Raw genomic sequence first — 21,301 nt, 5'->3', positions numbered from 1 at the left:
GTAGTAATCATGTCCAGACTGGTATTACGAATATATTGCTTTGTGCTTGAACTGGCAAATTAGTCATAGCACCATAACAATGTTGTTAAGCCTACAACGACTTTGCCCTCTTGAAATAAAGCAGTTTAATGGAATACCTAAAATACATTTTACTATGCAGATTAAAAAAAAAAAAACTTTCTGAAAGGTCATTGCAAAGGTTCATGTATTTGAAAAGGCCACTGTCAGTGAAATATATTTACACCGATCAGGTATAACATTATCTCTTCATCACGGCGCTTGTTAGTGGGTCCTCAAAGTTGATGTTAGAAGCAGGAACACTGGGTAAGAAAGAATTTAAACTATTTTTTTTTTTTTTTTTTTAAAGGTACGAAATTGGGATAGCTAGAGGACAAGGGTCAGAGCTTTTCCAAAACTGCAGCTCTTTTAGGGTGTTCCTGCTCTGCAGTGGTCATTATTTATCAAAAGTGTCCTAGGAAGGAACAATGGTGAACCAGCAACAGGGTCATGGGCTCATTGATGCACGTGGGGAGGAAAGGCTGGCCCGTGTGGTCAGATCAAACAGACAACCTACTGTAGCTCAAACTGCTCAAGAAGTTAATGCTGGTCTGATGGATCATATTTTCTTACATCAAGTGGATGGCTGGGTGCATGTGCGTCACTTACCTTGGGAACACATGGCACCAGGATGCATTATGGTAAGAAGGCAAGCTGTTGGAGGCAGTGTGAAGCTTTGGGCAATGTTCTGCTGAGAAACCTTGGGTTCTTCCATCCATGTGGAATTACTTTGACACAACCAACTACCTAAGCATTGTTGCAGAGCAAGTGCACCCTTTTATGGAAACTTTATTCCCTGGTGGCTGTGGGCTCTTTCAGCAAGATAATGCACCCCGCCACAAAGCAAAAAAAAGTTCAGGAATGGTTTACGGAGCACAAAAACGAATTTGAGGTGTTGACATTCCATCGAAATCTAATCGAGCATCTGTGAGATGCGTTGAACAAATAAATCTGATCCATGGAGGCCCCACATCGCAACTTACAGGACTTAAATGATTTGCTACTAACATCTACAGTCTAGTGGAGTCCATGCTTCGAGGGGTCAGGGCTGTTTTGGCAGTAAAAGGGGGACCAGCACAATATTAGGGCTTAATGTTAGGCCTGATCTGTGAATACTAATATATACAATTAATTTAAAATCCTTACTATGATTAAAAAATTGAACACAAATAACACAAACAAATTACTGAAACACGTGAAATTGCCTTACTAACACAATTTATGTCAAGCAGTTAGATGGGCTGCATCTGAAAGCATTAAAATGCTGCATTTGGAGGAAACATAAGTAGGAATGCATCAAAAGGCACGTCTGAATTCAATGTTAGCTTCACTTCCTGTATCCTGAGGTACCTTTATGGATGTGCAAAGTTACCGGCGCATATTACTAACGGGCCCTTTAAATAACACACACACGCACACACACACAAAATTCTGTGCTATTGACTTTAGACCAGATTGTTGGTGCTCAATGGCGCAGTCGTTTTCATTTGCCTCAAAATAGCAACGCGCCAACAATGCGGCTGAACACTAACCTGATAAACCAGACCCACATCAAGATGTTTGGTCTGGAGACTCACCATCGACAGGGCTCAATCCGAGGGGCGGGATAAACGGTTGTCTTTCAAACTCCCTCTGCACGCGATAGGATAGCGCTACAACCTACCAGAGCAACGAAGGTGAAACAGAGCTTGTTGATAGATTAAACATTCACCGTATCCGGTCGGCTAAACTCCGAACACATCTTCCCTTTTTAAGAATGACTTCAGTGCCGTTCTTTGTTCTTTTCTCAGAGAAAAGCTTAACTCCAAGTCTTCCAGAGTCGCGGTCAAAGCTGATTCGAAAGACCGCCGCGGTTCGCCAGTTTCTGTGTTTACTAGCAAACGCAACTCGGCCGTCGTCATTATGACCCCGCCCACCGACTCTATACACGATGTGATTGGCCCGGCAAGAGTTTGGCGATTACCGCTCAGAAGGGTATTGAGAGTTGCTAGACGACACTCGCGGGCAGATTAGATTTGCTGCCGCTAGGGTGCATCTAGATTTCTAGGCTAGCTGAATACACCTTGTTTTCAGACCAGCACGCTCATGAGCAAACAGATTGGCGCGAGTGCATTTGCTGTTTAAACAATGTGGTGCTGGACGTGAAAATGATAACTACTTTGTGCTGAAACTAGCAAAAAATCCACCATGGAGCAGAATTGGACATCCTTATTTTATCAGTCAATATATGTTCCTATTTACCCAGAGTCACCCAAATAAAAAGATACTGGGTACAACCACTGGTGTCAACCAACATTTCCAACACAGAATCGTCCAACATATAAAGCATCAAATCATGCCGTAACAGTATAAATAGTGCAAGAGTCTAAATTGCCTTTCAATATTCAAGAACAACTAATGTATTTCAGTTTAGGCCAACAAAGCTCTTTCTATTTATAAAGCAGCTACAACTACATACATTCTTGTGAGTGTTATGCGAACTCGCACAGGCAGAGAGAATTAATTAATGTCCAACAAATGTTACGTATAAGCGCCTTTTGAACATCTCGCTACTGAATCTTATTGTGGTGATGAGTTAGACATAATCACCCCCACGCATAAAGGGCTTTCAGATGTGCTGAAATATCCGGGGACTTCTTTAACAGCACACTGAATTCTTCAGGGTTACCATGTTTCAGAGAGGAAGAGTAAAAGAAAGAGAGCAGAGTGTTATTATAGCTCAGAAATAAAAGCTGTTAAAAATGCCCTTTAGGACAAATCCACTTGAAAGCTGAATTCCTAATGTGCTTATGTCCAAGGTTACTGAGGGCTTCTTTAATTGATGCATCATCATTTCTAGATGTGGAATGTCTGTTCCAGGTTGTTAGTTTGCTGTTTGGGGGCGGTTCTAGCTGTCATCCCTTACGTGATGTTTATGGCTGCGCTTTAATTGGTTATGCCACGTGGTGTTGTGGACAGCGGGGAAGTATTGCCAGTGGCTTCAAGAAGGGGCCTGGAAATGAAGGACCTTTCTAAGCCCTCTGGAAGAAAATATCACTTCTGTCACCCCCGATTTTGTCCAAATACATTTCATGTGCCGCCTAGGCTAGAAAGGAAAAACAAAAACAGCACACCCACACATCCCGTGAAGTCAACCTTAAATCAAAAACGACACCATTTACTTTCTTAATGCATGCTCCCGGGGTTTTTTTTTGTGCATGATTCAATTAGGATTACTGATTACACTCACACATTGACTATGTTTACATGGACAGCAGTAATCTAATTATTGACCTTATTCTAAATAAGACAATATTCTGATTAATGTGTTTACATGAGTTGCTTTTAGAGTACTCCGTTCATGTTCCCGTTTTACATGTGATAGAACATAGATCGATTATGGCACGTCATTACGTCCCCATGCCACGCTATGTTCTCCAACATCCAATCATAGCGTGACTTTGGCAGGTGTGTTAATTTTATGGGCTCGGGAAACTCGCTAACTTCACCTGCGGGTGTCACTGTTGGACAGTGTTACTTTACATTAAGAAGTATAAAAAACATGCGTTTTTATAATGTTTTATATACATTTACGTTGATTTATTTTTGTAATATTATGTATTGTCTCTTTCTGTTTTTTTGAAGAGACACTACCCCTCTTTCCTCCTTATTGACAGCCTACATTTAGAATAATAGCTTTGATTAATGATGAAAAAGGTTTAAACATCATGACTGTTTGGATTGTTTTTCCTGCCGTCGAGCCACAGGTGTTCACTGAATGACCCATCTGGTTCGCGATTACAAATACAAACTTATTGTATTTTACTTTTACAATGAGCATAATAATTACAACAAAAATAAAAATAAAAATATAGAGAGAGGACGCAGTGTTCAGAATGAACAGTCAAGTAAAACACACACCGCCCATAGCAACGCGTTATGGCAATGACATTTCAGACTGACAGATACATACGTTAAAATATAAACGGGACTTTTCCACCACTTGTTACTGGTTTGTAGACGTTCTTATATTAATAATAATTCCAATTCTGTTTTATTGGCCACAATATTATCAATGATTGTTGAGCACTTTTGATTAATTTTCAAAAAGGGCAGGGGCTCAAACCCACAAACCCTCCCCTCTGCACTTCTGTTGTGCGTAACGTTATGTGTCCTGTCACAAAATGCGGCGAAATCTCCGACACAACGTTAATAGTTAGATTAAGGTGTGTACATGTCTGTAATGCTCTCCGATAATGCGACTAAAATAGGCATACTCCATGACTACGTTTACATGGACAACAATATTCCGATATTAATATGATTAAGACAATACTCTGATTAACAGGCTACCATGCAGACAGCGATTTCTAATGACCTTAATCTGATTAAAGTCATAATCTAACTACACATAAATCGGATTAATAGATAGATAGATAGATAGATAGATAGATAGATAGATAGATAGATAGATAGATAGATAGATAGATAGATAGATAGATAGATAGATAGATAGATAGATAGATAGATAGATAGATAGATAGATAGATAGATAGATAGATAGATTGATTGATTGATTGATTGATTGATTGATTGATTGATTGATTGATTGATTGATTGATTGATTGATTGATTGATTGATTGATTGATTGATTGATTGATTGATTGATAGGCAAATGTTGTTTTAAGAATGTTTCGATATTTTTACAATGTGGAATATTCTTCATTTTTCAGCAATGGAAACTGATTGACATGATGTCTACTGTGGAACAGCTGTGCAGCTCAGTGCATCTGAAACTTTTATGTGAAAAGAAAATGATTCCAGCAGCAAAGAGATAGACAGCTCGCTTGTATTCACTCATAACATGTAATCACCATTCAGCCTCAAACTCCATGACTCTCGTTTCCTTCCCAAAGAAGATGCCAATGTACCCGTGCAGACAGCCAAGTACAATCTGCTCAGCCTTTTGAGGCTTGGTGCAGTCATGGTAATCAATGTTTTGTCAGCAAAATAAACACAAATCAATCTTGTGAAAGGTGATTAAAGCCATCAGAGAGAATGTGTCTCTCTCCTGCATCACTCAAGCTTGTGTGATTCAAAGTGTTTAAAGGCCATCACAGTGAAGATCTGTAGTCTGTCTTCAGGTCCAATCAAGCTCTGATTCTCCTGGAGTGTAATAGAGTCTAATTATAACCCTCGGAGGCAATGTGGGAATTTTACAGTGCTGATCATGGTGGGAGGTTATAAAGAATGTAGAAAGAGTAAAGATGATGAAAACAAGTGTTGCTGTAGTAATTATACCAACAATAAAATGGCATACATTTCATGCACGGATTTTACACTCACCTAAAGGATTATTAAAAACACCAGTTAAATTTCTCATTAATGCCATTATCCAATCAACCAATCACATGACAGTTGCTTCAATGCCTTTAGGGGTGTGGTCCTGGTCAAGACAATCTCCTGAACTCCAAACTGAATGTCAGAATGGGAAAGAAAGGGGATTTAAGTGTGGCTATTTTGAGTGTGGCATAGTAGTTGGTACCAGATGGGCCGGTCTGAGTATTTTACAATCTGCTCAGTTACTTGGATTTTCACGTACAACCATTTCTAGGGTTTACAAAGAATGGTGTGAAAAGGGAAAAACATCCAGTATGCGGCAGTCCTGTGGGAGAAAATGCCTTGTTGATGCTAGAGGTCAGAGGTGAATGGGCCGACCGATTCAAGCTGATAGAAGAGCAACTTTGACTGAAATAACCACACGTTGCAACTGATGTATGGAGCAAAGCATTTTTGAAGCCACAACACGTAGAAACTTGAGGCGGATGGGCTACAACAGCAAAAGACCCCACTGGGTACCACTCATCTCCACTAGAAATAGGAAAATGAGGCTACAATTTGTACAAGCTCACCAAAATTGGACAGTTGAAGACTGTAAAAATGTTGCCTGGTCTGATGAGTCTCAATTTCTGTTAAGACATTCAGATTGTAGAGTCAGAATTTGGCGTAAAGAGAATGGATCCATCATGCCTTGTTACCACTGTGCAGGCTGGTGGTGGTGGTGTAATGGTGTGGGGGATGTTTTCTTGGCACACTTTAGACCCCTTATTGCCAATTGGGCATAATTTAAATTCCACATTGTTCTTGCTGCTGGCTTGTGTGATCAACTGAACAGCTCCATGAGTTGGTGGGCGGTGCTACTGAATTACACGTTCTGTAGAGGTGTGTGTTTCGTAGCGCTATGATGAAAGAATGAAGCTCACAATTGTTTTCTGGGCCTGGTGTCTATAAAAGCTTTTCTTTGACTAAAAAGGAAGTTTTCAGCTCTGAAACTTAAAGGATAATCTTATGCTATCATAACCTTTTGATATATCAAAATCTCAATAGAAAGTTGCTTTTTCAATTCATCACCCCTTTAACTCACACATGATCCTTCTTTGTTGTTGTTTTTACGCAATTTCAACATTGATGAATACAAAGTATGTAGGCTACATTTAAAAAAAGTCTGGAATTAGCTGATAATGTAAATATTTTATTCATGACGTGTATATCTACATTCAAATTCACTCAAATACATAGGCCTAGCAAAACGTCATCCTCACACTATCGGTGAATCTGCACAAAATAAACCCATAACACAGAAGGAGTGAATAAAGGATAACATGAAACACACAATAACACTAACGTTATACTGTCTGTGGTTCAGCCGCGGCGGAAGATGTGACAGTCACGGATCCATCAGAGATGCAGTTCGAAGAAAACATGAACCGTGCACCGTAACTAAGGCGGGCGTACACTGTGCAGTCACACAAGCTTCTGCGTTAAACAGAGACTGGAGGTTTCAATGTTGCTGCTATAGCTTCAGATAGAAAACATTTTTTTGTGTGTAAATGATTTGTTGAAAAGCAGAGAACAGCAGCCATTCCTTTCAGAATCAACCAGAGAGGGAGTGTGTGTGTGTGTGTGTGTGTGTGTGTGTGTGTGTGTGTGTGTGTATCTGGTGTGTGTATCTGGTGTGTGTATCTGGTGTGTATGCATGCTGTATGGTTTCAGCCACTGAGCTATAGCATAATAATACTCATAGATCTAGACTATGTGACATAATTGTGCATGATTTTGGCAATAGGGGACAGCCATACGCTGGTGAAAATATCTTTGTAGTGTTTATTTTTATTTTTGTATGTTTAAAAATGATCGGGAGGTGTTCTAACGTGCTCGGCTCATCTCATATTTCTGCTCACATGCTGCGAACCACGAAGAGCATCCACGATGTCGAGAGAAATGAATAGTTTGCCAGCTCGTATGACAGCAAAAAACACCCGGCTTCAAAGTTTAGTGTGGACGGTTCTTAACGAGTGTGACTTATGCCAGTTGGTTGCATGCTTGTATTTCAGAGTCACAGTCACTGCGTAGCCTACATTGTGACTAACGTTATATAAACATGCAATATCGTTGACAAAAAAGACGAGTCTAAAATGTAGTTTAAAAAATTTAAACTTAAGAAAAAAACACTGGTTTTCGTTTTGTTGGGAGGGGGGGGGAAGAAGAAGAATGTTTTTGCTTGCAGTTGCCAGATTTCAGTAATTCAAATCCCCCAATCAGAGCTTTTCTGTGAAAGAACACGTATACTATCCAGTGTATAACCTAAACGTACAATCTGGCAACCATATGCATGCAGGCTCTCTCTCTCACGAACGGATGATCTGAAAACACCAATAAACAAGCAGGCTGCATTTTATCAATCTCCATTTGAGATGTTCTGCTTAAAGTGGCATTCAGTCGGTCTGTGTTCTGTCAGGACGGTCAGGACTCACGAACTGCTTTGCTGAACAACTGAAACTGCTGTGTGCTGTGAGCTGCTGAAATAAGCCAATCAGAGCAGAGCTCAACATTAATATTCATGACTCTTCCAAATAAGGCAAAAACAGAGCATTACATCCTAGGGACAATTTATAGAGTTTTAAATGGACCTGTAAAACTGTATCTAGACATTTTTTTGCCCTTAAATAAGCCACATACCCTCTATGTAGATATCAGAGAACAATTTAACATATTGTTTCAAATAATTATAGGGCACCTTTAACCCTTAATTGCATACCTCGGGTCGTTAGTGACCCGAGACATCATTCACTACCCTGCTCCTCATTATTTTTTTTAACTTAGATATCAACCTTCTTAGTATTCCTCAATCAATCCATTTTAAACAATATAACAAGAAATAAATAATAGAATTATAATTGAATGCCTGTTTTTTCACTAGTTTTTTGTCAAAATTGTATAGGGTCGCTAACGACCCGAGGTGTGTAGGATTGTACGTATATATTTTTTGCACAATGATAAATAAATCTATCATTACAAAATAGGGCGCAATTCACCTTTATTCCACAAGGTGGCAATGTCTGATACGCAATGATGAAGTGACGTTTCACTCATAGTTACCTCTGACAGAAAACGAAACAATAATAATTATAATCTGCAAAACTTGAAATGGCTTAGTGATTTACTGCAGAGAGGAAGTACTAAACACAATCATATATTAGTGTCACTGTCTCTTGATGATGGATGTGCTCAAGAAGCTGTCAGTGATCAAAATGTTGATTTTGAAGACGTTGAAAAAGAGTTTGAAGAATATGCTCGAGATTGCGAATATGAGGCAGATGCTGAATATACTGGTAAACGAACTCTGACGAGGACAGATGATGGTGGTATTAAACATCTGCTCAAACTGAATCCTTCCAAGCTCCAAAAGGTAACGAAATAGGTTTTATTTTATTCTTCTGTAAGTGTTACTCGAACATCAGGAGTTTTATATATTATCACGACAGGTAGAGGTCTATCCATGTTAAATATAGGTCCGGGTCACTAACGACCCTAATATGTAAGAATGTTTGGCGAAACAGTCATGCATTTAAGGGTTAAAGAAAATCTAGGCCCTACATTATTTTTCTATACACTCACTGGAGTCTCTAACCTGCAATATGCTCTTTAACTTTGTCGTGCCCTCGAGTTTGGAAATAACTAGTGAATTGTACATTCATAAGTCATTTTTACCCAGCTTACCTTTATTAGCCACAAAATAGACGACTAAGTGCAGTGAGCTAATGTGTAAATGGGAAAGTCCTATGGCATTTAGGCAGCATAATATCTTTCCTGTCTTTATCCACCAACGGGACTCCTGTTTACACACCGAACGCCGCTCCAGGGTCTTTGTTAACATTTCCACTCCCTCCCCAGATAGCTCTCTATTACCTATTGAATGCTTATAGATGCGGCAGTCAGTTATTTGACATGGCCAGGTTTGTCAGACCACTGCCAAGCAGATTTGATCCCAGAAATGCTATTTGCTTAGCGATCGATTGGCCCTTTTCAACTATACCGTGCTCCCCAGGCTCCATGTGCTTAGGTATGTCCGCACAGCTGTCAGATCTTGGGATAATGGTGTGTCAAAATATGTAGGCCCGGATATATGCGTGCGAGCGAGTTTGAGGACATATGGTTGTGGCAGATGGTATGGAGGATTTACTACAACTTTGTTCCAAAACCTAGTGAATTTTTTAAGGCATCATAGACATGCTTTTGGCACAAAAGCTGTTAGGCAGCAGGATTATACATCCTTCTAAGATCTAATTATTGCCAAAATAGGCAGATGTAAATGTATCCTTTCTAAAGTAGGCAATCATGGAATGCAAATAGCAACATACCAATGCAAAACTTTACGCTAGACAGTTAAGTGTATTGTTTCAAATCAGTCACATGGTTCCATGGCATTTAGGATGCCTTCAAAGATAGCAATGCAACTAACTAGGTTTACATTTTTTGACTTGGTTATGTAAATTCCTGTTGTATTTAGCATACGTTGAATCACCAGAAAAAGTTGAATAGTAAGCGTTCAACTGTATCTGTTCAGCCACGCATGTGTAAAGTCCAAAACCTGGGAGGTGATCCTTCATCCTTTTAACGATCAAGTCAATAAAAAAGGCCCCTCTTATTTTTGACCCACTGAACAGTTAAACAATAGTTACAGTGCCAAGGAACATTTAACAGCGGCTTCACTCGCATCGGATGGGTGGATTTTTCAAGCCCTCCCCTTTATCCTCTCTCCCAAGACGACTTGCCCGCAGACACTGCCTTGTCTTGCCATGCCAGACTCGTCATGTTGATCACTCACAGCTTCTGAGGAACAATCAGCACTTCGACCCAGAAAAGCGGCTTTGCATAATGACGGCAATATGTTTTGCGCAAACTGTGGGAGGAATGTCTGATGCAGTGGCAGGCATTTTGATTAACAGAGGCTAATAGCATTTCCACCCTGCAGGGTTGTTTTGATAGAACGGCCGAGTTTGTGTCCTCAGCTGTGCTGATATGAAATCTGTCTTCTTAATGCTTGGTCTGTGCGTGGCAGTTTCGCACTGCATCGAAACACAGACATCAGAAGCTGCGTGAACAGTTGCTCAACTTTGCAGAAATTTCCCAAGGAGTTCAAATGTTAAACAGTGTTGCAATTCTTCTTGGTAGCACTTGACTGCAAATCATAGACATTGGTCAGAAAGCATTTCTGACTGCACCAACCCAGGCTCATATTAAATACACGCTTGTGGCGACGTTTCTGCAAAATGATATTATGTTGCTACTTGCACGTTTCACAACACTTTAATCTTCTGTATTTGGTACTTAAAGTTTTATCCAAAACAGATGAGTGTGAATGTAGCAATGTTTTATGTTGGTTGTGGAATGTTTTGTGGCAGTTTGGAAATGAATTGTTTGGTAATTAGCGCTAAGAGTTAGAAAATAACACGCCACCTACACTTAACCCTACCCCAAACCAACTGACAGTGTTAAAAAAGAAAATGTTAGGGGGAGGGGAGTGTTTTCTGAAGCAACAATGCCATTTTTAACTTGCTTCTACAAGTCTTTTAAGCTCTTTTATTAGCTGCTGTGACTCAGAAAGGAGCGGGTTATGTGGTGTCAATGGGCCAGATTTACTAACAGCTTGCACCAGCACAAACCCTCTGGCGTTAAAAAACTTCTGTCAGGAATTAGTAAAGACCCTAGTGATAATTTTGTACTGAAAAGGTGTGGACAGGGTTATTTTTATGGCTGACCTTATTGCATATGCATTTGTAGGAGTTTTCCTTTCAGGTGCAAAATTCATGGGAGGACAGTGTTTAATAGTATCATGCAAGGTGATTTACCTCACCTTACCTTTAATCTCATGACCAATTCGTATGTATTTTACGAGGTGGCTAATTCATACGAATTTGTAAGACCTCACTTGTACAAATTTGTACGTTTTGTCTAAACCCCATTTACGGTAGGTTTAGGGGCGGGGTTTGTGGTAGGTCATCACAAATTCATGTGAATTTGGCAACTCATCAAATACGTACGATTTAGCAAAAAACGCACAAATGAGGTGGTACAAATTTGTACGAATTAGCCACCTCGAAAAAATATACAAATTGCTGGCATCGGGTTGGATTTACTAAGGTTTGCGCTGGTCAATTTACTGGAGTTTGCGCCATTATTTACTGCACAAAAAAACGTGGCTTAAACCAGACCTAATGAATGGGTAGATTGCACTGGTCATTTTGGAAATGATCCGGCTGCATCTGTGTTCATTAATTTGCACGTGGTCAGTAGATTACACGTTGACCTATCCACTCCCATCTGCACTTTTTTGGAAATATGCTCTCATAATAGTTTCCCCTGTTTAGTAAATCTGGCCCAAAATGTTTACATTTACAAATCAAGTGGTCATACCAGAATATTGTGCAAGGAACAGCATGAAAAAATGCTAATTGTAATAATATATAATGAGATAATAGTGATCAGTTGAATGTGGTAGTTCACTTTTAGCTAATCAATAACTGCTATTTTTTTATACCTCTTAGAGGATTACTAAAAACGACTTTATACAGGTCCATAATTAATATGAGTAATGCATAATACATAATTCATTCTAAAGTGAAGATATGATATGAAGTAAGACATTTTCCTCCATTTAATAAACGTGTTCCAACAGCGGTAATACAGGTATCACCAAGAGAGGGTGACATTGGAGATTTCTCTCCTTTGCACCTCGCTTTTAAATCATTAATTCTAAAGTGGAAAAAAGTGATAACTCCCTAGTAAGTCATTGTAAGCTTTTGAGGGTTTTTGTAAGGTTTTGGATAGCAATTACTTCCGATGGGTTTGGAAACACCTGAGTCATTAGGCTACTAGTAGGTTACCTTGATCTTCACTTTAGAATACTAAATTGAAACAATTTGTAATTCCTTTTGAAGGATGTAGTTACACTTGAGTCATTACTGTCCAAAACCTTACAAAAACCTCAAAAGCTTACAATGATTTAAGTCATTACTAGAGAGTTATCATGTTTCTTTTTCTTTAGAATACTGATCCATATACACTCACCTAAAGGATTATTGGGAACACCTGTTTAATTTCTCATTAATACAGTTATCTAATCAACTAATCACATGGCAGTTGCTTCAATGCATTTAGGGGTGTGGTCCTGGTCAAGACAATCTCCTGAACTCCAAACTGAGGGTGCTTTCACACTAGCACTTTTGGATCGCACCCAGGTTCGATTGACGTCAGAACACCCGAGTCCATTTAAAAAAAGGTGGTCTAGGGTTCGTTTCATGTGAACTCGGTTTGCTGCTGATGTGAAGTGAACCGCTATTAATGACATATGAGTTTATAAAAATTTGTGTTTTGTGTGTGTTTCACTCAATTACCTGATGAGTGTGACTGAGATACTGCAAGCAGAGAGCTGTAAATCTCATTTCTGCTCGTCTTCGCCGTTCTTTAGAGCATTTGCAGTGTATTCGCGGCAGATAGACGCAACTGGCATTACGTACACAAGCTTTGGTAACAAAACCAACGGTTCAAAAACAAAAATATAAAACTGAAAGGGGAACGTAGGTATTTCGCCGCCTTCACGCTGGCTGTCGTTACTAAGCAACTGGGTAAACAGCTGCTGCTTTAATGACGCAAATGAACCCCGGTTCGGAACCAAATAATAGAATATGAACACAGTCCAGCGGGGGCAAGGGGTGGGGGGAGCAGTCCAACTCGGGTTCGGTCCAGGTAATCGAACCAAGTATGAAAGCACCCTGAATGTCAGAATGGGAAAGAAAGGTGATTTAAGCAATTTTGAGCATGCCATGGTTGTTGGTCTGAGTATTTCACAATCTGCTCAGTTACTGGGATTTTCACACACACAACCATTTCTAGGGTTTACAAAGAATGGTGTGAAAAGGGAAAAACATCCAGTATGCGGCAATCCTATGGGTGAAAATGCCTTGTTGATGCTAGAGGTCAGAGGAGAATGGGCCGACAGATTCAAGCTGATAGAAGAGCAACTTTGACTGAAATAACTACATCGTTACAACTGAGGTATGCAGCAAAGCATTTGTGAAGCCACAACACACACAACCTTGAGGCGGATGCGCAACAACAGCAGAAGACCCCACCGAGTACCACTACAATCGTAGTGGTCACAAACTCACTACATCTCCACTACAAATAGGAAAAAGAGGCTACAATTTGCATGAGCTCACCAAAATTGGACAGTTGAAGACTGGAAAAATCTTGCCTGGTCTGATGAGTCTCGATTTCTGTTGAGACATTCAGATGGTAGAGTCAGAATTTGGCGTAAACAGAATGAGAACATGGATTCATCATGCCTTGTTACCACTGTGCAGGCTGGTGGTGGTGGTGTAATGGTGTGGGGGATGTTTTCTTGGTACACTTTAGGCCCCTTAGTGCCAATTGGGCATCGTTTAAATGCCACGGCCTACCTGAGCATTGTTTCTGACCATGTCCATCCCTTTATGAACACCATGTACCCATCCTCTGATGGCTACTTCCAGCAGGATAATGCACCATGTCACAAAGCTCGAATCATTTCAAATTGTTTTCTTGAACATGACAATGAGTTCACTGTACTAAAATGGCCCCCACAGTCACCAGATCTCAACCCAATAGAGCATCCGGATGTGGGGGAACGGGAGCTTCGTGCCCTGGATGTGCATCCCACAAACCTCCATCAACTGCAAGATTCAATATGTATTTATCCTATCAATATGGGCCAACATTTCTAAAGAATGCTTTCAGCACCTTTTTGAATAAATGCCACGTAGAATTAAGGCAGTTCTGGAGGTGAAAGAGGGTCAAATACAGTATTAGTATGGTGTTCCTAATAATCATTTAGGTGAGTGTAATTAGTAGTTCCTTCTGGAGGATTTGGTAATAGTTAGTAATACTAGTGGGTTGCCATTATCTTCACTTTAGAATTTAATTACACATTATCATTCATGTTAATTATGAACCTGTAGTTCTTAGTAGTCCTCCCGAAGGTATGTTAATGTATTGTTTAGCTAATAGTGAACTACCACATTCGACTTAAAACTATTACCTATTAATTTGTTAATCAAAGTCACTTGTTAGTATTTAGAGTGCTAATAGTTCATTACTTATTTGTTCCTGTGTAGATATTCATTAAAGTCGGATCAGTATTCTAAAGTATTGCTGAAAAAAAAAATCTTAACCAGTAATCTGCACCTTGTCTGGCTATCACCAGACCAAGCTCAGTCTTTTAAGATTGAACATTGGTCTGGGGAGTCTGCTCTATGTTTTCTACTGCACAAGAAATGTGATCAACAGGCATAGTTCAAATGACAAATGTACTTAGTTGGATATTCCTTCAACCAATCAGACCACAAGAGGCATAATAAATGGGCATCGATCCATCCTTCTCTATCCATCATTGTGTTAAACCCGCCAATAGTGGATAAGCCAGTATGTGATTGGTTCCAGCAAAAGTGTGACAGAAGCAGGATATTAATTTGTACAGGTTTCCAGCCTGAGCTGCAGGGCGAAATCAAAGCGCCGGCAGATCAGGCTGGGCATCTGTAATCATGATTTGTTTAAAGAGGAATAAAAGTTGTTGCTGTTTTACTGGCACTAGTTTTGATTTCAGCTGGAAAACACAGTGAACTGTGTATTGGTATGTTTTTTGGAATTTTGCAAAAAAATAGGCACATTGAGGCACATTATTCCAATGAGCCTTTTGGGCTACACGCACACACCAGCACAAACAGGACTAATGTGTGCCCCCCACGGTACAACTGCGGTAATGGAAAGAAGCCGATTTCATTATGCTTAATAAGTGAGCTCCCTCACTGGTAAACACTGATTATTTTGTTCCCCTGGTCCCCTTAAGTATCATGCTCAGTTCCCTTTCTGGAGCCCAGTCGTCCCTGCCCTTACCGTATATTGACGTTCATGTCAAGTTTAACACCACAGCTCACCAAATTGTCGTACCCATGGTCTAGCAGTTAAGTAAACCATTTTGATTCAACCAGATGTAGATAATGTAATATAATACATTTATTTGTACTTGATATAAAAACTTCCTGACACTTTATGTAACAATTGTATTAAACTGCAGATGTGATCCTCTTGGAATTTATCTGTTTTAGAGAATAACTGAGATGTGAAACCAAATGGACCAAACTTTACTGAAGCATAATTTCTCATATTTATTTGTTGAGGTGGAAATAATGTCCAAGTGATACCATTAAACAACAAAAGCATATACATTAATATGTTTAAAATAAATGTTGTAATCTACATGCAGAATAGTTAATGGGTGGTGGCCTGTTTAGTTCATTAGGCTTATGAACAAAGTTCTAAAACAATATGCACAATGTGCAGGTCCACAATCTGATCTGGACCAAATCAGGCTGATACAGTAACCTCGGGAAAAACTTTAAGACAGACAAATATTAGTATGCCATTCTTCTTATGATGTAATACGTACATTGGATGTTATAGGACATGTTCCCAGTTCCCATTGACCTAATTTATAAAGCCAAACAATCATTTAACTAATCTGAAAAATAGAAATTGAAAGTGTGTATGCAAGGTTGAAGAGATGCATCCCGAACAAGGCTAGAAAAGACTATTCCAGAGGGTTAAATAGGAAAAGACTCTACTGCTTGCAGTTGACTTTGATAGGATCGAAATAGACCAGAATTTGTCCTGTTATCAACTGGCCAGAATTTTGAGATTGCAATAGATGAAGTTTATAGTGAAGGACTATAATGCCATAAAGCCAATGCAATGTTGACATAATGGTGCTAATATGGTCATACTTCCTGGTTCTAGTAAAAACTCTAGCTGCTGCATTTGGACCAGCTGGAGTTTGTTTATTAAGTGAGCAGGGCAGCCACCCAGTAGATCGTTACAATAATCTAGCCTTGAGGTCATGAACAAATTCAATAACTTTTCTGCATTTGTCACTGAGACCATATGTAGTAATTTAGATATAATTTTAATATGGAAAACATAGTTTTGCAGATACTAGATATCTGGCTTTCAAATAAAATATTGGTATCAAAGAGCACACACAGGTTCCTAACTGACAACGACTTGACAGAGCACACTCTAAATGGCTGGGTTAAAAACAACCCAATTGGCAAACCCAGCGCTGGGTAAATATTGGACAGAACACATGCTGGGTTAAATTAACCCAGTGGCATTTTAACCCAGCAGGCTGGGCTGTTGAGAAAACCCAAAATGTAGAACCCATTTTTTTTTTTACCATTATTGGATTTGCTATTCTGGGTTATTCTTGCTTGGTTGTTCTTAAAATTTCTCCTGTGCATTAGCTGTAATTAGACAATCATGAAAGAACAAATGAAGAATGCATGTTTAGACTGTTCAAGCAATCATTTTTATTGCTTGAAAAATGGTACAACACACAAATGTGTTAAACTTGGCCACAATGACAACTACAAACCTAATATATTCTGTCAATTTATGTTAAGTTCGTTTAAATCGAACTTTTATTTTGACGGTTGCCGTGACATTTGAGTGTCTGTGTTCATGATCACGCGCCCCCGTCATTCACACAGAGACGCAAAACATGGAAGAGTAATATTTAAATAATATTTAATATAACGTTACACAGACACTTGTATATATTCAGCTAAAGTCTGGAGCCCTGCATGACGCGACTGAACGCAGCTGCGGGACCGAATATAGTCTACTTGTGAGTTAATGCTATAGCCTACATATACTATATGTCACATTTTTAAAATTTCAGTATGTACTTGGTACCGAAGTACCGGTACTTGTGACATCCCTACATAAAATCATGTTTAATTTTCGTAAGCGGATCATGGTTCCGTATAATCACAAACTGTATTAATCTATCGTCTCACATGCCTAATGTTACCTGAACTAACACGAGTCAGTTACATTGCATCGGATTCTGAGGTGAAATTTTGTCGTCTTAACGTCATGTAAGCTTAAGAATTATTGACGCGAAGAAAAAATATATAATTATGCTAATTCAAATTATTATTAATGAAAACATATGAACTTATCTTAAAACATCTGCAACCAGTGAGTTTGCCTTTTGCATTGTCCTTTCAAAATGACAGTTTGGGAGCGAATTTAAACGAATCAAGGCGGGAAGCACGTGAAACAACCAAGCGCTGGGTAGAATTAACCAAGCATTGCGACCCAGCGGGTTTAACCCAACGACTGGAAATTTGAAACTACCCAATGGTGTTTAAAATGTGATCAAATAAACCAACAAAAGTTACCCAACAGTCTTAACCCAGCATTTTGGGTTAAAAAAAACCCCCATCATTATTTAGAGTGCAGCCATTAAGTTTTAGACAGTATTATGTGTGGAGGTTTTTGATCTGATAATTAGAAGGAAAAAAAATGTGTGGGAAATTACTAGTCATCCCATATGTATATCACCTAGGCATTTCATTTATTTAGTAAATTGGTATGTCTTGTCAGGTCGGGAAGAAATATAGAGCTGAGTACCATCAGCGTAACAGTGTAAACTAATGTCATGTAATTCTCAATGATATCTCCCAGTTGGTAGCATGTACAGGGTAAAAAGCAATGGCCCTAGCACTGAGCCTTGCAGTACTCCATGCTGAAATTGTGATTGGTGTGACATCTCTTCATTTACTGCTCTAAACTGATAATGGTCAGATAAGTATGATTTAAACCAGTACAATTCCACTAATGCCAAATCTATTCAAAAGAATGTTGCGGTATCAAATGCAGCACTAAGATCCAGTAACACTAATAGAGAGATACAACCATGATCGGATGATAAGGTGCATAAGTCATTTGGTACCATTTTTGGTTTCTATTATTTTATTTGATTAGTATTATTTTTGGTTGATATCAAAGCAGAAGCAATATGAAATGCTAAATGTTTATTATATCACAATCAAATACCAATTGCAGTTTTTGTAAACGATAAACACAATATGATTTGTTGACCAAAATGTTTAAACCTAGACAGTGGTTCCACTTACTGATACAGGGAAGACACATCTGTTTCTTCACTTTCTTTGCTCCAGTTCTATTTACTTTTGTTGTAGGCCTATTGGCTCTGCTCCTCAGAGGACCTTTTGGATTCCAGGTTTTCAAGGCTATAGTTGTTTTTTGGGAGTAGATAATATAATTCAGACTGCCAATATATTATAGTTGGCAGTCATTCAGCAGGTTTCCATAAAATGTAGAGGCTAATATATCATATTAGCTGGAAAAGTATTCACTTAATAATAGGTGAGCGACAAAACTAAATGCAAGGAAAGAGTAAGATTTGTTTTGATGCTGAGCACATCTGTTTTGTGGTTAAATTATATCTGATGCTGATGAGAAATATTATTTGGATTAAATAATAATTATATTTAAAAAATACAGATTATAATATATTATAAGCCTATATAAAAGCTTTTTTGGGAAAGAGCAGCTACTGTATATGAAGTACAGTACATGTTACAGCTATAGGCAAACTGTGTGAATAACTGCACTCACTTCTATTTAATCTAATTTACACATTCACTATGTTAAACTGTTGGGTTTGTATTTACAAGTAAAATCTAGGAGACACCTCCAAAAAAACAGCATGCAGAAGGTTTGGTTGTGAATTTATTCGACACAACCACAACATTATTCAGCAAGGTTACATGGAAATTCTGCCTAAACCCTGATTCAGACTTCTTACTCTAATTGGTTGTTTTCGAACCCTTAACAAAAAGTGTGAAGCAAACAACCCCTGAATAAATTCAAGCCTAAACATCCCAAACATAATTCTTTGTCACCGCAGTATGGTAAAACACAGTATGAATATATTTATGTTAATTTTTTGTAACTTAACACACGCTGTAACCCAGCACACCACTGGCGTTCGCAATGAACATGCTGATTAATCGTCCTGGGGATTCTGGATATTGATTACGCATGTGGTCGTGGTTTGTATGCTCCCCGTGGGACGTCCTGCTAATGCTGAACTGGCCATTTAAAGGAAGCGACCTAAACAATGATTACTATTATTCATCAGTCTGATGACTTCATGCCTGCAGAAAATGCTGCGTAGGAAAGGCTTTGTGGCAATTTTATTCCTCATAGTCAGCCAGGCAGGAACATCAAGTAGAAAAGTAAATGCATTTCCAATTCCCATGGCTGCATTCTGAAACTCACACATATGGAGGGTGAGGGGACGTACTAAAATAAAAACCCCAGACATCAACCCCCTAACTTCCCCCATGTGTCTCCTAGTGCTATATCTGGCCACAAACCAGGGGGCAGTTACTCAGGCAGACGGTAGCAGAGCGTCACAAGGCTCAGTCACTGTTCACCGTGGTTCTGCCGCAGAAGCGTCCAGGAAATTCCTGCAAACTCTTGGGCAGGGATTTCGGCTTGCGCGTCTGCTATTGGAAAAGCTGACAGTGTCTGAAGGGGGGATTGTAACTGCCTGAAGTCAGTCGGAAAAAGAAAGAGAGCGAGAGACAGAGAAAATAGGCCTCATGCCATCTTTAAGTGGTGTCTCAGTCTACTTTTATCCGCCTGTCACACCCTGTGTGAGCTAGTTTGGACTTCAGATTGAGAGCCATGGTCAGGATGGTAAGTTTTTAGCTCATTGTTTTTGACTTGTGCTTTGTGCGAGGAAACGCATGTGACTTCCTGGCAGCAGAGAGACAGGGCTGCGCTTAATATGAAATCCTACTTCATTTTTGGGGGGGAAGTTTTCTGACTGCGCTGGAGTTGGGGTTGCTGTGATATTTTTGTCTCAGTCTCTCTTCTTTCAGTCCCATTGCATTGGATTATTCTGGCGGTGCACTGTGCTCTCCGAATAGGAGTCTTGTGTCAATTTGAAGCCAAAAAGTTTGTCCCGATAGTAGACAAAGGGTTTTCCTGTCCGTCCCGCTTCTGTTTCTTTCTCTTTTTCTCCTGTCCAGATGCTACTGCTGCTCTATTTCCCCATCTCACTGCCTCCACACATTTGGTTTCAATTACTTTGGCCCTCTGGGAAACATGCTACTATAAATAAGTAACAACGGGGTTCGCTGTGGAAAGATCGCAGTTACAGACAGGGTTCACGGTGCTGTTTTACGCTCACGCTCCTCTGACGAAAGGACATTGTAAGAAAGGTGATTGTTGCAATTCTCTGTGATGATGCCAGGTTGGAGTGGGAATGGCAGATAAGGAGGGAAAGGAGGGGGTGTGACTTTGGCTGGAGAGTGAAGGAAACAGCTGTGAAGGTTATGGGACGTTTGGTTACTGTCTGCCCTTTAGTGTCCGAGTCAAAAACAGCTTTTCCCCGCCCCAGACGTGATCATAGGCCTCTGAGAATTTAAACCAGCCTGAGATCAGCCAATGGAAGCTTTTTAAGATTCCACTATGGTTTGTGGTAGACAAAAACAAAAGAGAAAAATGTGGACTGTTTTGGGTTTTGGACACCTCACTGCTTCTGAAATATCACAACTATATGTTTATTTCAGTTTTAAGACATTTAAATAGACATGCAAATGGAGTACTATATATATATCCTTGCTTTAAATGAGCTCAGCACATCCAAAGGACATCACCAGATACTCACACTGCTCCGGTGTGATCTTGGTCCACTCTTCTTTCAGTTTCTTCCACAGTTCGGTAACTGTAGTGGGTTTTTTTCTAGCCATAACTTTGTCGCCAATGATTTTACGTAGATTTTCAATGGTCAGAGATTGAAAATCTCTTTAGATCAGACTCTGGACTGGCCATTATTTCAATGTTCTCACTTTCAAGGAACTGCCTTACCCGTTTTGCAGTGTGATAGGGGGCATTGTCTTGCATAAAAATTGCGGGTTGATTGGGAGATGCTCGCAGTGAAGGAACCACATGTTGCCGAAGGAGGTTCTGATAAACAGGTTCTGAGGTTCTGCCATGTAGCTGTAT

The 21,301-nt window shown here is 39.5% G+C and overlaps 1 protein-coding gene across 3 annotated transcripts in view; it reads left to right on the top strand.

Annotated features, from left to right (window-relative positions):
• sgcd (sarcoglycan, delta (dystrophin-associated glycoprotein)) overlaps positions 1–21,301 on the top strand; it is a 278,772-nt gene that overhangs the window by 107,810 nt on the left and 149,661 nt on the right. The window contains exon 1 of one of the 3 annotated variants that reach the window (XM_067423886.1): positions 19,682–19,987. The exons of the other annotated variants lie outside the window; for them this stretch is intronic. Coding sequence (XP_067279987.1) covers positions 19,976–19,987 — 12 coding nt within the window. The 5' untranslated portion in view covers positions 19,682–19,975. Of the gene's footprint in view, positions 1–19,681; positions 19,988–21,301 lie in introns of those variants that run through there. 3 annotated transcript variants of the gene reach the window in all.

Source organism: Pseudorasbora parva, chromosome 18 (assembly GCF_024679245.1).
Source record: "Pseudorasbora parva isolate DD20220531a chromosome 18, ASM2467924v1, whole genome shotgun sequence".
NCBI classification, from domain to species: domain Eukaryota; kingdom Metazoa; phylum Chordata; class Actinopteri; order Cypriniformes; family Gobionidae; genus Pseudorasbora; species Pseudorasbora parva.
This window is presented reverse-complemented; position numbering and strand designations above follow the sequence as displayed.